Source organism: Molossus molossus, unplaced genomic scaffold, assembly GCF_014108415.1.
Source record: "Molossus molossus isolate mMolMol1 unplaced genomic scaffold, mMolMol1.p scaffold_m16_p_5, whole genome shotgun sequence".
Lineage (NCBI taxonomy): Eukaryota > Metazoa > Chordata > Mammalia > Chiroptera > Molossidae > Molossus > Molossus molossus.
The window spans coordinates 66,207,161-66,225,619 of record NW_023425388.1 but is presented as its reverse complement, the minus strand read 5'-3'; the positions used below and the strand labels follow the sequence as shown (position 1 = coordinate 66,225,619).

General features: G+C 36.4%; 1 protein-coding gene across 2 annotated transcripts in view; it reads right to left on the bottom strand.

The window, feature by feature from the left end:
- GSK3B (glycogen synthase kinase 3 beta) overlaps nt 1-18,459 on the bottom strand; it is a 179,611-nt gene that overhangs the window by 114,086 nt on the left and 47,066 nt on the right. For both annotated transcript variants that reach the window (XM_036243905.1, XM_036243903.1), the window contains exon 2: nt 3,112-3,305. In XM_036243905.1, coding sequence (XP_036099798.1) covers nt 3,112-3,305 — 194 coding nt within the window. The remainder of the gene's footprint in view (nt 1-3,111; nt 3,306-18,459) is intronic.

Sequence of the window (18,459 nt, the reverse complement as noted above, 5' to 3'; positions counted from 1 at the left end):
AGATTTTTTTTTTTTTTTTGAGCAAAAATAATGGGGCCCGGCCATCATGGCTAAGTGGTTGTGTCAACCCATGCACCCAGGGGTCACCAGTTCGATTCCCGGTTAGGGCACATGCCCAGGTTGTGGGCCAAATCCCCAGTGGGGGACGTGCAGAAGGCAGCCAATCGATGTTCTCTCTCATCGATGTTTCTATCTCTTTCCCCACTCCTTCTCTCTCTTTCTATAGTCAATAAAGAAAAAACAAAATCAAACAAACAAAAAAAAGTCATGGGGATAAAGTTCTAAGAGGGATAGATACATACAGAAACAGATGAACAGGTATTTCAAATGAAAAACCTAAGTATGCTAGAGGGAAAAATTTAAATTAAAAAAAAAATTGTAATTAAAAAAAAAAAAGAACTAAAAAATATGTTTTGATACAGTGATGATAAAATGTAATAAAACACTCTGGCCCTGGCCGGTTTTGCTCAGTGGTTAGAGCGTTGGCCTGCGGTCCAGAGAGACTCGGGTTTGGTTCCTGCTAAGGGCACATACCTCTGTTGCAGTTTGTCCCTAGCCCTGATTGGGTCATGCGGGTGGCAGCCACTTGATGTGTCCCTTTCACATCGATGTTTCTCTCTCTCCCTCCCACTCTATCCAAACAAAAAACAAACCAAAAAATGTCCTCGGGTGAGGAAATAAATAAATATATAAATTAATTAATTAAAAAAACACTCTGGAGTCAGACTACTTGGATTCAAATATTTGTCCATTTATCCATGTGCTAACTGTGGGATCCTGGACAACTTTATTTATAATTTCTCTGTGCACAGTTTGCCTAATCCAAATAACAGTACCAATCTCACAATACTAATGTTAAGTCTCAAATAAAACTACTCATGTAAAAACCTTAGTAGATCATTGAGTACATAATAAGTATTTGTAAGTATTTGCTATCATCAACTACTAATTAAAAAAAACATTGAGCCCTGGCCAGTTTGGCTCAGCGGTTAGAGCATCGGCCTGCGGTCCTGAGATACGCGGGTTTGGTTCCTGCTAAGGGCATGTACCTCGGTTGCCGTTTGTCCCTGGCCCTGGTCGGTTGTGCGGGTGGCAGCCACTCGATGTGTTCCTTTCACATCGATGTTTCTCTCTCTCTCTCCCCCACTCTACCTGAACAAAAAAATGGAAGAATGTCCTCGGGTGAGGATAAAAAACAAAACAAAAAATATTGAATATATATATATGGGTATCCAAGAGATATTCATAATAAAAATGGAGACCTTGTCATGAAAAAAATTTGGAATTTGCTAATGTTCAAGGAATTTAGAATAGCAAAATCCATATGGCTGGCTGGAATAATCTGGGAAATTTCATAAAGAATCTGGCCCTGGCCGGTTTAGCTCAGTGGTTAGAGCATCAGCCTGCGGTCCAGAGAGACCTGGGTTCAGTTTCCCTTAAGGACACATACCTCGGTTGCAGTTTGCCCCTGGCCCTGGTTAGTCGTGTGGGTGGCAGCCACTCGATGTGTCCCTTTCCCTGTGGATGTTTCTCTCTCTCTCTTTCCCTCTCTCCCTCCCACTCTGTCTGAACAAAAAGTGGAAGAATTGTCCTCCGGTGAGGATTAAAAAAAAGAAAAAAAAAAGATAGAATTTGACATGGGTCTTAGATTTAGATAGCAGAAGAATGGGAGTGATATGGAAAGATAATGGGAATCTGAATAAAAGCAGACAGGCCATAAAGAACAATACAGATTAAGGACAGTGACACAGAAAGGTTGGAAAGATGAGTATTTAGAGATTAGGCAAGACTATGGAAGCTCCTGAATGCACAATTGAACTGGGCAGGTTTTATTTTCTAGACTATAAGGAACCATAGAAGATTTGTATGTAGGAGGAACAATATGACCAAACTGAATTGTGGGATTATTGGAGTGTTGGTATGAAGAAGGGATTAGAAGTGAGAAGATCAGAGGTAGAGTCTTACAAGTGGTTAAGTCAAATAATGGCAAGGGCCTAACTAGAAAAGTAGTGATGAAAAAGGAAAGAAGGGATAGATCAACAAGACAGTGAGGAAAAAAATAAATCAACCAAGTTTGACAATGACTGGCACTGAGATACGAGAGACTGGGAGGTTTTAGAGAATGGAAGAGCCTGAATAACAAGGTGAATGATAATGCCATTAGAAGGAAGGATAAAAGGAATGTGAACCAATAGAAATGATTTCCACTGGGTCTGAAAAGTTAAGTCAGGGTTGTATAAGAAGCCTTGACAATTTGAAATAACAGTGCAACATTCAGACACCAAGATCCAGTGGCTATTTGGCAAAAAAAAAAAAAATTAAAACCACCTTAGAATGTTTGAGACATTCTAGAGCATACAGACAGACACTAGACTGTGTGCTAATCACCTGTTATTTATTTTTATATCCCTTAATGTTTAGCATAACTCCTAGCACATGAGAGACTCGCAATAAAATGTTGCAGAGGTGGGAGGAGTAGAGAAAGAATCAGAACTGCATGGCTTACTAATGGCAGAGCCTTGACTATAGCCCAGGTCTCCTCTCTCTCCACTTATCATAACATACAGATGATCTGAAAATATCCATGCACAGGATCCCCTAGAAATAATGCAAGACATAAAATAAAACAAACTGTTAGGATTGCTGGTTTATAGTGGCAGATGGAAGGGGTACATAAGAAAGGTCAGATTATTGGGGGGAGGGTGGTAGTGCTGAATCACAGATTCAAAGGAAATTTTTTAAGAAAGGAAGCATAGTAAGAAATATCAAATGATCCTCTGCTACAGGCAGCATTTCTCTGGTCTCCTACACCAGTGAGACTCAAGGCAGGGAGAGGTAAGTTTTTAAAAGTATAAATTAAGATGTTTTAATGTACCTTTCACAGCATTTTAAATACATGAATCACTCATAACAGTGGTTCAAAAATAATAAGGCAATCTTCAGTAAACTTTGTCTCTACAAAATACATAACAGAAAATAAAATCACTATTGCACATAGTTGAGCTGAACAAAAATATGCACGATAAATAAAATTTGAAGCAAAAAGAAACTGAAAAAAATCATTTACATGTATTGATAGCAATGAAATACATGAAATACTAAGGGTCGTACCTTAAATCTTTTGTCCTGCAATACTTTCTTGATGGCAACCAATTCTCCTGAATCACAAAGTTTGGCTTGATATACCACACCAAATGACCCATTTCCAATCACTTTAGTGTCTGTATAGCTGACTTCTTGTGGCCTGTCTGGACCCTGTCCAGGAGTTGCCACCACTGTGGTCACCTTACTGCCATCCTTGTCTCCTAAAAGAAAAAAGGTACAGAAAAATGAGAAATATAAGGAATTAAACAGAGAAGACTGCCAAAGTATACAAATTAAACTATATTCTTTGCCACAAATTATTTTTAAATGTTTATCTTAGTTTATCATATATAATTACTTCAACTATTTGTTTCAATTTAAGTATTTTTTAACCACCATTTATTCAGTCACTCTATAGACCGGATACCAGGCTATATTTAATGACTCCTTATTTAATGGAAACAACACTATGAAGTTGATAGTATTGTTCCCATATTAAATATAATGGGGAAAAAGGTGGACCCATCTGTCCAACTCTAAAAGCCCTAGTTATTTCCTCAAGGCTTCCTTATTTTACTTTAAAATAAAATATGTGAAGCGAAATGTCCAAATATGCTAACTCCATTCACACCACTCTGCCTTTAGGAAGGTAAGGCTTTGAGATTTTTGCTTCTCCATATCTTATTTCCTTTTCAGGAAATAGTGGAATACCTACCAAAGGTCTGATGGGGGAAAGTAACAGGGAATGTTAATTTGGGGGTAGAAACACAAAACTTAAAAGGAAAAAAAAAAGTCAAACCTATTCTGAACTTAGCCTCATTCACAGGTAGCTCACTGGCTCTGGGGTTTCTGCTCACTCATGACCCTTTCCTTATCTTTTTTGCCTTCCTTCCTCTGATCCAGGAACAATCCAAAGACTCTCTGCAAGTCAAGCTCAACAGCCACTTCCTACTTGGCATAGTTCACAATCATCTTTTCCTCTCAATTCTTAAACTATCTAAACCATAATATGCTATCTAGCACCTGATTTTAGAGCTTTAAATTGTTCTTTTATTGATTTCAGAATACACACAGAATCTTAAGACTACAATAATTTGAAGTAGCAATTATGATTTCTGTTTCTTCTCTCTTCCCTGACAAATCTAAAACCAATTATCAGTACAATATAAGTCCACAGGCTCAATGACTAAATTACACATTTCCCTTTTCATCCTCTACTACTTTAATTATCAATTTTATTTTTAAGATGCTGACTGAATTCATATTAACCCAATAAAAGAAAAAATAATGTAATATTTAACTCTAGATAACAAATCAAGATTATGAAGTATTCATTTGTACCTCACACATATAAAAAGATAAAATATATGATCTGATTTTCCAATGGTTTGAGTGTTTTTCTCCTACCAAATACGAAACTGCTTGATAAATGAACATCCAAATATTAGTGGTATATTATAACCAATATTTATAGCCATTTAAGTTCACAGATGTATTAATATACACAAAAGTCAGTAACTGGCAACCTATATTATTTTATGGCCATCCATCTTAAATATATATGTCTTCAGCTCCAAGGTGAAACACTTCAACAGCCATGATTTAGTTAGCAACAAATCCAACACCACTTGTAGAAAGAATAACTCAAATCTTGTTAACGTCATTTTTATTTATAACAATATCATATATGCTTTAAATATATACCAACACCAGCACAAGCCAATACATATATAGCAGTTCTCAAAGTTTTCAAATGCTCCCTTCACATCTTACTTTCGAGTAAAATAAATCTTAAGTATACTTGCTAAAAAAAATTAGTTTAATCTGAGTTCAGAATCATCATGTTCCAATCCCCAAAAATATTCTATATTATTTGTTTCTGACCATGTTAACCTTAACTCAAATTTTCAGGTTGACTATAGACCTTATAATAAATTATTTTCTTCTTCATTAAAAAACATACTTGTATTATAGCACTCCTAAAGACAGAATTACAGTCGTTTGAAATTAAATTCTTCATCAAAAGATCTAGAAAGGTTAGACCCAGAAAGATTAAAATCCAAAATATTGAATACATTTTCTTATAATCAAATTGTCACAAAGAAAATAAAAAGCAGAAGTCATCAGTCTGACTGACTCTCTCTAGATCATCCAAGTTAAAACTAGATTGGGGGGAAAAAAAATCAAGAACTATGGATTAATAATTCCTCTGAACAAGGTGCTTACAAAATTTCACGGGCCTAATTCACAAAACAAAGCATCACTATTTTTTAATTAAGACAAATTAATAGATTTCAAGAATCACTGTGGTACTCCACAATTTTAACTGAAAACAAAAGCTGTCTGGGATATAAGCAAAACGTATGCTTTTCCACTGTATATCCACATTTCAATAACAAAAACAGCAATCACAGCTTTGTTCTTGCTCCGAGAAAAGAATTTAAGCAATATAAGATTGTGGAATGATTTTCCCCTCTTGCCTCCTCAGGAGGTTGCATTTCGAAAAATAAATTCACATTTTAGAGAAATGGTTTCTGAACCTTAAGAAGAATCAGCTATGAAAGCTATCCAACACAACCCTGGGATTTATTATCTCTTCAACCCCAACTATACGCACAAATGAGATAATTTTGCAAAAATATTAAAAGTAAAGTAGAAAAGTAAACAAACAGGTCCTATAGAAGCTATCACTGAAAGAGACTCTTGAGGTCTCTTAATTTGAAACTGATTGGATGTGGACAAGGACCAATCTTTTCACCTTCCTGTACATTTAGTAAAAAATTATCTTAAAAAAATGACTTACTATCTCAGCAGAAATTAAAATATTCACTTTCTTTCAAGCATTTAGAAAAATTGCTGAGAACTCTTATGGGCTATACTCTACTACTATAAAATCCCCAGGTATACTAAGAACAGTGGCTTACAGGCTTTTTACTTCAAGCATCCTGGAATTTTTATTCAGAAATCATCGAGCTAATAGACTGCTCCATCAGAGATCTGAAATAGCAGAGCTATAAGGAATGGCAAGGTATCACTGGGGATGACTTGGCATGAACATTAGTAGAACCTGGGACAGTCAGCAGCTACTGTGCCAAGGAAAAGCGTGTCATCACTTGGCATTGTAATTTGCTGAATTAGCAAGAAAATAACAGCTGTATAAAATTTCACTGTACAAAGAAATTTCCAATTCATTGTTCATCCACTCTATTATTTATAATAAATGTAGAGGCATATTATTATGTTTACTATGCAAATGAGGAAAGTAAGACTAAGAGAGAGTAACTTGTCCAACATCACAAAGCTTTAACAGAATTTGTTGCTTGCCTCATGTTGCCTCTGCTTTATTTTACAACCTTCCTACTACAGCTGAAAGACTAACTTCATATACTATTACCCCTCCAAAGCAGATGTTTCTGAAAATATGATGTAAAAAGAATAAATTGTAAGAGAATAAATGAATAATCTTTTACAGCTTTCAGGCTTCAATTATTCAGTTATCAGTAGCTAAGGAAAGCTCTTTTAAAAGATACCCTGTATTAGATTTTGAAACATCTTCCCCAAAAAATGGAAAACAAAAATGTAAAGCACATTGATTCTGTGATATTCAATCATTTAACATTTGCTACTAAAAAGGGGATAATTTTGGATCTTAGCATTAGAGCAGCATTTTAACATCTCTGCTTCCAAGAAACCAAAATACTCATCAAAAACTAGAAATCATAACAAATCTGCCTCATTTTTTAAAAGTCACCATTTTGCCTAATACTAAACTTCCCAGAATATATAAGTGAGTCTCAAACCAATTACAATAAAATTGGTCTCCCCAAAGTGCCACTGTCTCCAAGGAGCAACAACAGAACAGTGTGGGTAGCTAGGCTCCAGGCCCTCCCTCTGTCCAGAGGACTCCTGGGATCCTCTATTTCAATTAAAATGCACTCAGGTGGTATTAATTTCCTATTATAACTAGATGACAAGTAAATCCCCTACTCTTTACCACAATATATAAATTTTAAATATATAAATCACAATAGGCTCCTTATGAGGCAATGGAAAGATGGCCTACATACAACACAACAACCACTTTCTACTGATGGCTGTTAAATACAGAATACAATTTTTACAAGTTTTAGGTATATCCCAAATTAATATGTGCAGCCTAGTTCTCAATCTCTCAAATACAGGTTTGTGCCTGTATGGAACACTTTGTGGTTACATTTTTTAAGTCTTCTTAAGTCACTCTTCAAACAAATCCACCCAGAGATGAACAAATGTTACAGCATAACATGCATGGTCCACATTCAAAGTATGGAGTGAGCATCCAAAAACCAAAGGTCACTCCCAGCATGTTTAATTATTTAGGAAGTACCTGACACTGACATTCTCATTCTATAAGAATGACAAATCTCAAAGTTGAACATACTTTAGTCATTTAATTTAATGTTTCTAAAGATTCATGAGCTGCGAAAAGGCAACAACTGTAACACTTTTCAACTGAGAGGCTTTTAGAGATGTTAATAATAAAAAAAAATAAAATAAAAAAAATAAAAAAAGCCCTGGCCAGTTTGGCTCAGCGGTTAGAGCGTCGGCCTGCGGTCCGGAGAGACCCGGGTTCGGTTCCCGCTAAGGGCACGTACTTCGGTTGCAGTTTGTCCCCGGCCCTGGTTGGTCGTGCGGGTGGCAGCCACTCGATGTGTCCCTTCACGTCGATGTTTCTCTCTCTCTCTCCCTTCCTCTCTCTCCCTCCCACTCTATCTGTACAAAAAAAAATCCTCGGGTGAGGATAAAAAAAAAAAAAAAGAGATGTTAATAAGTCATACTACCAATACAAACACAATGAAGTCACTAATAACTGCCTCTATAAAATATTTCTTTAACTCAAGAATAAAGTCTCCATGTAGAAATAAGAGAGTTTAAAATCTGTCACAAAAGCCCAGAGAAACCACATACCACCATATGTGACTAAAAGGAATATGAAGTATTTTTATGAGGTTTTTGACCTAACAATAGTATTAGTAGAGAAAATAGAATTGCCTATTGTTTCTCTAGCAGAAAGGGAAATACCAGATAGCTGTTTTTACAGACATTTAACAACAATATGGCTAATACTCTAGAAAAAGTATTATATAAATTACTCAAAAGAAACAAGAAAATACTTTCAGGCGTGATTAAGACTGTCTGAAGGTAAACACTGACCAATATCAAATTTTCTGGTTTTTAAATTAAAGTTCAAACAACTCTTTATCCTAAGTAACTGGCTAAGGAACTTCTGTTAAAACAAGGTACTCTCGCCCTGGCCGGTTTGGCTCAGCGGTTAGAGCGTCAGCCTGGGGACCAGAGAGTCCCAGGTTCGGTTCCCACTAAGGGTATGTACCTCAGTTGCAATTTATTTCCGGTCTCAGTTGTAATTGTGTGGGTGGCAACTACTCGATGTGTCTCTCTCACGTCGATGTTTCTCTCTCTCTTCCTTCCTCTCTCCCTCCTGCTCTATCTGAAGATAAATGCAAAAATGTCCTCGGGTAAGGATAAAAAATTTTTTAAAATTTAAAAAAAACAAGACATTCTCCCCAAAATAAACAAAACAGCTTAGAAACATGAAAACAACATAAAAATAATAAGCAAAGAAATAAAAAGAAGGAACTGAGGTCCACAGAATCAGTTATATAAATTCTAAAACAAACTTATTTTTGTCATGAAATAGGGTCCCTTCTCTATGATGTGGAAGCCGTAGCCACAGTGCAACTGGCTCACATTCCTTGGTGCAAAACTATGAAGAAAGGGAATGCCAACCAAGCAGCTGAACCAGTCATATCAACCCTAATGATTTATATTATATTAAAAAAAAAAAAGAATTAGGACAATTTCTATGTAACCTTGATGTGATAAAAATCCCTCTAGCAGGATCTTTTTTTTTTTTTCTGCCTTAGATAGTATTTATTTCCATATGATTCTAACCAAAAAATTGGGAAAATACAAAAGAATTGCTAAATTTTCTCTAGGGATAGGAAGAGTAAACAAAAGGTGAAAACAAAATGAACAAAGGTCATACATGGGCTGGCTTTTGGAGATGTTACCCTGTATATCACTTCTAGAAATAGGACAACACGGAGGATAAAGATGAAGCAGAAAAAACTCCAGAGTCCTTGACAGCACAATAATACCGCATTTTCAATCACAGGGAGATGCCATGCCAAAGAAATTAACAAGCATCAATTCTAAAGAAACATAGAATTCCCCTTAAAAAAAAAAATTCAGTCAAGTTTTTGTCCTAAGAGAGAGGCATAATGGTGTTATATGGACTCTGAAGTCATTCCAAGGTTTGAATCACATATTCTACCACTTAATTTATAAAGTGAAGATAGTTGCTATTATATAGGGATGTTGTGATGATTAAGTAACAGGTTAAGCAGGGTTTTGTGTTTTTTTTAAGTGTTATGCCACACAGTTAGTGCTTGATAAATTATTCTCTGAACTCTGAATTACTGGCAGTGGAAACAGAAAAAAACATTCTTCTGCTCTGCTATACTCTTTTAATGAGTCCTACCATAGTGCTTATCACATGTTTTAAGTTAAGAATCTAAGCCCTGCCCTGGCCGCTTTGGCTCAGTGGCTGGAGGCCTATGGTCCAGAGATACAAGGGTTCAGTTCCCGCTAAGGGCACGTACCTCAGTTGCAGTTTGTCAATGGCCCTGGTTGGTCGTGCGGGTGGCAGCCACTCGATGTGTCCTTTTCACGTCGATGTCTCTCTCTCTCTTTCTCTCTCTCCCTCCCTCCCTCTCCCTCCCACTCTATCTGAACAAAAAATGAAAAAATGTCCTCGGGTGAGGATTAAAAAAAAAAAAAAGAATCTGAGCCCTAACTTGACTAAGAGCTCTTAGGAAAGCCAGACATTTGAAGCATTTACGTTTCCCTAGTGCTTATTAGCACAGGGTTCAGCACAATGCAGGTGCTCAGCAAATGTTTACTGTTGAATTTATGTTAGCAGCACTCATGCAGAATTGTTAGGATTTTGGAACTGACTACTTCATGCTAAACATTAAGCAATGCTTTTGCTTCTTCTTATGTTTACACTGATCAGATACAAAGCTCTAGGGATAAGGTTGTATAGAAAGGCCTTACAAGTAATAAAACAGAATAGAAGGCTTACAGAAAATATGGCAACAGTAAGCAGCCAAAGCCGACTTACCACATGTGGATTTATTTACAGGTAGGAGAATTACTGTTTTATAACCCTGTTACAAATAATTCTTGTTTCTGTAGAGCATCAATATGCAGCAATGGATAAGAACTGAGCAAGGGACATCTCGGAGGTCTGAGGTTCAGTTTATATTAATATGTGTGAGTATATTCCTTAAGTACTCTTTACAGTTTGCAAGCACCACTCACAGCGGACATAAGAATAACCTGGGACATTTAACTAAAAATGAAGATTGTAGAATTTACCCCTAGAAAGGCTCAGTAGGTCTGTAGTAAGGCTCAGGAAACTATATTTTTAATAAACACCCCCAAAATCATTCTTTTTTTTTTTTATCCTCACCCGAGGACATTTTTCCATTTTTGTACAGACAGAGTGGGAGGGGGAGAGAGAGAGGGAAACATCGACGTGAAAGGGACACATCGAGTGGCTGCCACCCGCACGACCAACCAGGGCCGGGGACAAACTGCAACCGAGGTACATGCCCTTAGCAGGAACCAAACCCGGGTCTCTCCGGACCGCAGGCGGACGCTCTAACCACTGAGCCAAACCGGCCAGGGCCCAAAATCATTCTTAATGCAGTTCCAGCTACCATGCTTTAAGAAAAACCAGATATCATTTAATTCCTACAACGTTGTGATGTACTCAGGTTAATCATTTAACAAACAGGAAAAACTAAGGTGCTAAAAAAGGTAACTCCCCCCTTCAATAAAGTGTACCCACAGGATTCACACCTGTCCATTAACTCTAAAACCTGTACCTACTACATTACTTTGCTTAAGATTATGCCATAAAAATAACACACAGGGGCTGAGATCCTAAAATAAATTTTGTATTTTCTGCAAAACTGAAAATTTGAGATATTTTATAGACGGTTCTGATGCAAAGGCTCTATTAGATACACAAATTTTTACTTCAAAATATCACCACACTCCTTTTGAACTAATTTTAATTGACTCATTTTTCATCTTCTCTTAAAACCCAAATTTTACTTTTAACAAAACAAACCAAAAACCAGAATAAGCCATGCTAATTTTCAACAGTCTAAACTTAAATATTATTTTACTTATAAACCATGAATTGGAATCAAGCACATTTCCCTTTTTTCTAACACCAGTGACCTGAAATAAAATCAAACTAAGCCCCAAATGAATAAATATTTCACTTGGTCTTAAGCCCTCACTTGAAATAATATCAAGATGTATTTTAGAAACAGGTTACTTCCCATGAAAGTCTAAAAGATATACAGTGTGTATAAAGTTTCATCTTTTATGAATTTACATTACAATCTTTAAGTCTTAAATATGTTTATCTGCTTGATTTGCAAATTTGGGATGACGGGAAAGTAACAGTACATTAAAATTTTTCTTAATGAGGAAGTTTACCACATTACCGAAGAAATAGTACATTACACCTGGATGGAAAGAGTAAATGGTAAACTTATTAGACTAGTACTTTAAAAAGCACAATGATTCACTGATTCAGTGGTCACAGTTGCAGCAACTTCAATCTTGAGCAGCCACAAATCCAGACAGGAAATAGTCCTTATAAAGGTGATATATTTTATTCCAGTCTTTAGTGAGCATAATATTAAAATCAATGCTCTACAAAAAATTTATAATGGATTTGTCTGCCTTCTGACAACCCAAGTTCCTGCAATGGAACAGCTCACTAGGTCTTTCCTCTGAACTACGTACCAAAGTTATCCCCACCCCTAAATCCAAAATGATTTCCCTATAGCATGGCATACAAACTTTCATACACATTTACATGCATTTTAAAGTAGTGGTTATAAACCTAAAATGTTCTGGTGAATTATGAACAGAGGTAGAGGGAAAAGGGCAGGATGGGATTCGTTTTCTTCCAGGAGACTTGCTTACTGCTTTACCAATTATAATTTAACAATGTGGATGAAAAAGGGTGCTGTAATAAATCATAAATTCATAACTGGGCAGGTCATGGTGGCTATTCAGGCCTCAGGCCTATAACTTCTTTAATGAAAGGTTTTAAAGCAAGCCTGTCCACTGTTCTTATGCATGTAAGTTAACACACCTTTGAAATGATGGAATACCACTAGAAGGTGTAACCACCCTCAAGAGAGCACACAACTCCCCTGTAATCCAATCCCTGCTTTGCTTTCTCCCACCTTCATGTAATATTCCTTACATCCCCTCCTTATTTTCAAATGCATAAAAGAAACTGAAAAATTATTCTTTTTTGGAGCATTTGAGAGATCTTGCTTCCCGGAAACTGTCACCAGTTTTGGTTGAAATAAACCCTTATGAAAATTCTTTAGAGGTTTGGACCTTACAGGTTTTTTATGTCAACAACTTCCAATCCATGAGGGCAGCAATCATGTTTATCAAATATTTATTGCAATAGGCCTATGATATGCCTATGCACATAGCAGGCTGTAAAATACAAGGTGGGGCAAAAGTAGGTTTACAGTAGTGAGTACACAAATCAGTTTTGTTCTTGTGTTATTTATTATTGTATTATTTTCCATATAAACAACTGTAGCCTACTTTTGCCCCACCCTGTTTTTTGTTCATTTATAAGTGAACAAATTCCTACAGGATTCCACTATACTTTGAAAACTGCTAACGGTCTCAAAACAATCACTAAAATAAATATCTCTAACTCTTCCTCTAAGATGACAAATGACCCTATAATCACCTCTCAAAAGGTTTGAGTCACACAACAGGATGAGAAGAAAACGCAAAGACTGTCCCTGGGACCAACCTTGATCACCACACACCAATGGCACCATCATCATCACAAATAACATATTTGTGGAGCACTTAATAGTTTACTAACATGTTTAGACATAGGTTAACAGTTCTGTGAAGGAGGTAGAGCCAGTACTAAACTGAGGACAGAACTGAAGCTCAAGAAGTAAGTAAAATTGCTCAAGATAACTAATACTAAAAACTATAACCCAGGCTATCCAATCCCAAGTTTAATACACTTCCCAATGCTTATAAAAATTCAAGTGAATCAAACCATTTATTTCTATTCCATAACAAATTCATAAAAATAACTCACTCCAATATAATCACACTTTTAAAAGCCTCATACCTTTTAATATAAAGGCAAAATTAGCCTGGCCAATGTGGCTCTGTGGACTGAGCATCATCCCATGGACTGAGAGGTCCCGGTTCAATTCCCAGTCAGGGCACATACCGGGGATTTAGGCTCGCTCCCCAATAGGGGGGGGGGTGTGCAGGAGGCAGCCAATTGATGTCTCTCTCTCACATTGATATTTCTGTCTCTCTCTCCCTTAAAAAAAAAAAAATCAATAAAAATGTATTTTAAAAAATAAAGGCAAAATTACTTTTTAATATAAACTACTTCATTCAGCCTGAGATAAAAGGCTACCAGAGTGACAAATCATTTAAAATGAGTAAATGAAAAAAATAAAATAAAGATAAGTAAATAAAAAAAAAAAATGAGTAAAAGGAGAGCCAGAATTCCCCTGAGGGAAATCAAATCAGTGAGTGGATAGCATTTAAGCACTTGAACAGATTTATCAGAATACAAAGTAATAATCCACTAGTTAACCACAGCTGCTCCTTTTGCAGGAATAGAAGAAACATTGCCTTTTTCTTTTCTTCCTCTTTTGGACTGATTTATTCTAAATAAGAAACATATTGGAGATTGAAAATGTAGGGAAGCATGATTTTTCTAATCAATAAAGAAAACTAAATCTCTATATCACACAGTTTTAGGAATCTCCTGTTGATGTGGCTAAACTACATTATTTTACTTTTTATAAGTTTAAAGATAACAGCGTATTTGCTTATAATAATAATAATAATAAAATTCATTTCTAAAAAGTACCCCTAATGTATGTAATATTTGGGTGGTGGTTGCTGTCCCACATCACAAAAAAACCAATGCAGAAGTTGGTGCATATATAAATACCAAGGTAGCACACTGTTCCTCACTCCCAGTTCTAAACAGCTTCCAAAGACACCCAGCACCAGTTACTGACCAACACACTCATGTCTAGTAAAGTACACTTTCTTATCATCCCCCATTCTCTCCCCCAACAGGAATCTCCCCTCACATCCTTCAACTTGCAGTATTCTTATGTCAATTAAATCCACATCAGGCAACATCCTAGGTTACTTCCACTTTCTTTGTGTTTGTTTTTCTTCTTCCAAATCTTGGTTCCCTAAGAAAACTTTCTCTTTTCCTCCCCTACTCTCTCCATTCCACTCAAAAGTTAAAATAAACACACAACTGTAACATTAGCTGGTAAGCAAAAGGATAGCATGAGTTGAAAAGCCAATGCCGTCAACCTACAAAGCTACTGAAAGTACTCAGAAAGGTCTGTCAACCTCCCATAAATCTGTCTACTTCTTATATCCCTCAGATTAAATCTCTTTATCCATCAAGTTCCAGCATTCAGGAGAATTTTTAAAAAATTCTTTAGGAGTTTCTAGTTTTGTTTAATTACTATTCCTGCAATATCATTACTTTCTATAATTTTTCACTGTAAATATGTAGGTAGCTGAGTTAATCTGGCTTAGTTAGGTTTTTGTAAAATAATCTGGGAACCTATACCATTTTTATTTTACATAATTACAAAACTTTGAATGGAAAATATGTTCTAAATTCCAAAACAACAGATGAACTTTTAAAACACAATCCATTTACAGGATAAGATTTTTCGGCATAATCTTGAGGGGAAATACAGCTAAATTATTACAGATTTAGTTAAACCACTGAAGTGTAAGTGAGATAGTATACTTCCTCTAAGACCTTTACAAGAATCACTTTAGTAGTGAAAAATGAAATAGCCAGGTAATAAGTAAGAGTTCTGTCATCAATTCCATTTCTGCAAGGGACACCACGCATTTTCAAATAGTGACTAATTAATTTTTAGTTTACATTTACAACTATATGAGTAATGATGCTATGTTTATAGTTAGTAAGAAATATGCCTAAGAGAAAAATATATAAAATAATATTGTTCCAACTGATTTGAATTACTCAGAATCAAATCCTTGCTGGTTTTTATATTTGCCCCTCTCTTCTTCCCTCTAAAAACTGGCTTAACCGTCCCCAACTCTCTCCCCACAAAAATGAACTTTAAAGATCCTAGCAATGCCATTAGGGCAATGCCAAATAGGGCAATGCCAAATAGGGCAAATCCCAGGTCCACCTCTTCAAAGAGGAACAGTACAGACAGATCAACTGGGTCAATCCACAAAGCAAAATCCACTTAGTATGTCTCTCCACAAAGCTGTGCTAGAAGAGATGCTAACTGGGCTCTGTTAAATAAAGGCCACTAGAATGACACAGTCCTACACTCACAGTGGGACTATAAGACTTGGTTCCAACTGCCACTGCTTAAGAGATATGGCTGATCCTCTTGCTGGTAGAAGAGCATGCTGGGACACCTGATGCCAGAGCAGAGTACTTCTCACACTGCTGAGTCATACATAGAGGACTTAAGGGTGGGAAACACTTTCAGATTGAAAAAGAACTTTCATCCTTGGGAAACACTGACATGTCATACTTTGCCCTTTGCAGATGGTCCTTGTCATCTCCTACTGTTTTCTAGTTGACCTAATGATAAATCAGGCAAGGACCAGCCTAAGTATGCTAAGAGAGACTGCTGGGTAAATTGTTTTTATACCATTATCTCCACAATTTGCAAAAGCACTAGAAAACGCACTCCTAAAATTTTAAAAAGGAAATCAGTGGAAGAGTAAGTGCTATTTAAAATGGGGGAAAAGGGTCAATCCTATACTTCGAATACTTGGATTTTAATAAATGGTCTCCGTGTGGTTTTATTAAAATATTAATTCTCTCATGTCTTTATGCGATACACATCCTTTCTAATTTGTAAGTATTCTCTCATATTAATGTTCACATGGTAGGCTCAGTAATAGAAAATTCTCAAAAATCTTGAGAACAGAAAAGGAAAAAAAGGTAACAGTACAATTTTTGGTTCAAATACAGGTGCATTGTTATTATTAATTCTTTACATGCTTAATAAGTACTATCTGTATAACAGACAGGTATCATGCTAGGAAATGGGGGTCACAGAAAAAAAAATGAATATGACAAACAAAGCCCCTTCCTTCATAGAGCTTTCTGTTCAAAGAAAATGCATTAATGAAATCTGGATTATTTATTCAAAATCTGGGTTCAGTATTTCCTGTAACTTAATTATTTTAACATAATACCTCACGTAATCTCAGCAATCCGGTAAAGTGCATGAAATTACTTCCACATCACAGATGAGAAAACTAAGGCTCCAGGAAGTTAACAGACTTATCAGAAATCACAAACGAACGAGAGCCACATAAAAAGAAACTGCTCTCGCCTGGGCCGGTTTGGCTCAGCGGTTAGAGCGTTGGCTTATGGACCAAAGAGTCACAGGTTCAATTCTAGTCAAGGGCATGTACCTCGGTTGCGGGTTTGATCCCTGGCCCCAGTCAGGGTTGTGCAGAAGGCAGTCGATGTCTCTCTCACACATCGATTTCTTTCTTTCTTCCTTCCTCCTTCCCTCCCTTTCTTTTCTTTTTCTCCCTCTCCCTCCTCTTCCTCCTCTCTCTCCCCCTTCCTCTCTATCTGAAAATCAATGGAAAAATATCCTCGGGTGAGAATTAAAGAGCTATTCTAACTCCAAGTGTCAACCCCATTACTAATATATATCAATCTGCTTCTACGAAAAGGCCAGACAGAAAAAGGTACTACTGAATACCCATATTATGAAATTAACTCATGTGTAGAAATAAAATTTCAAAAATCTTTTCAAATGCTTCTGGCGTGAATATATGCAAATAACAGGACCAAAACTCCATTGAAGACTTTTCTGAGTTGAGTCCCTCCATTACTCAATCCAATACAGCCCTCCATTCAATGCTCATTCACACTTCATAAATGAAATTGTTGTTACAGGCCACCGCGTCAGAAGCTCCAACTCCTGGCAATCCTATGAATGAGTCATGTACACAATGTCCTGTCCTCAACAGTTCTACTCAGGTCCTGTAGATGAAGGGGAGGAGAGGACAATGGGGTGGGAAAAGATAATAAAGGCATGAAAAAAGAAAGACACATGAAGGAGTTTAACAAAATACAGAATAAAAGAAGGGTAGTCAGTTACAAAAGACCACATATTGCATGATCCTGTATATATGAGATGTCCAAAATTACAAATCTATGGAGATAGAAGGTAAATTAGTGACTGCCTATGGCTGAAGGGGGAGGGGTGGTGGTGAAAAGAGCAGATGGGGAGTGACTGCTAATGGGTAAGAGATTTCTTTTGGGGATGATATAAGAATGTTCTAAAAGTAGATTATGGTGATGGTTGTACTACCCTGCAAATATACTAGAAATAATTGAACTGTATATTTAATTTAATTTTTTTTTTATATGGCCCTAGCGAGAACCGAACCCAGCCAAACTGGCCAGGGCTGAACTGTATATTTTAGATGAGTGAATGTTATGGTATGCAAATTATATTTCAATAAAGCCATTAAAAATCAAATAAAAATATATCTTCCCTAAAAAGATGCAAACAAGGGGGTAGGGGATGTGGTTCAAGCACAGTGAGAAAAAAAAAATGGAGATGGGGGATTGGAGAACAGGCAAGGATCTATACCATTATGCAGCTTTGAAGGCCATTTTAGTAGCACTAGGTTGAATTAAAATGACTTATTGTCTGATACTTCAGTACATATTCATTGCAACTCAAAAATAGTTATTTGAAGAATAGATCCACCATCTCTCCCCTATATTCAATTTACAGCAAAATCAGATAAATCATTTGACTCTTTTAGCTAGTAGATATTTTAAATAAAATCGAAATCACGGAGAAGTGAATGACTTCTAATTAAACAGATTATAAAATTAAACATCTTACTGTGCTATATTTAGAAAAACAATGGCCATCAATGGAAATAAAACACCTATGTGGTTTTAATTAAAAACTGTATCTTCCACGGCTCGCTACCCCTCCCTCCAGGCTTCTTTTCCTTGCCTTCCTTTTCCTAAGCTTGAAGGGCCCTTCTTTTGCCTCTGCAATTTGTTTCCTGAGCGAGCCCATTTCTTCTACAGCTCACTTCTACTTCTGTGACTTTCTAAGTAAACTTTCTCTTACAGTTTGAGTTTTGACTCTTAGCCCAAATTCAAGTACATAGGTTGCTGAACCAAGGTCCAGTCTA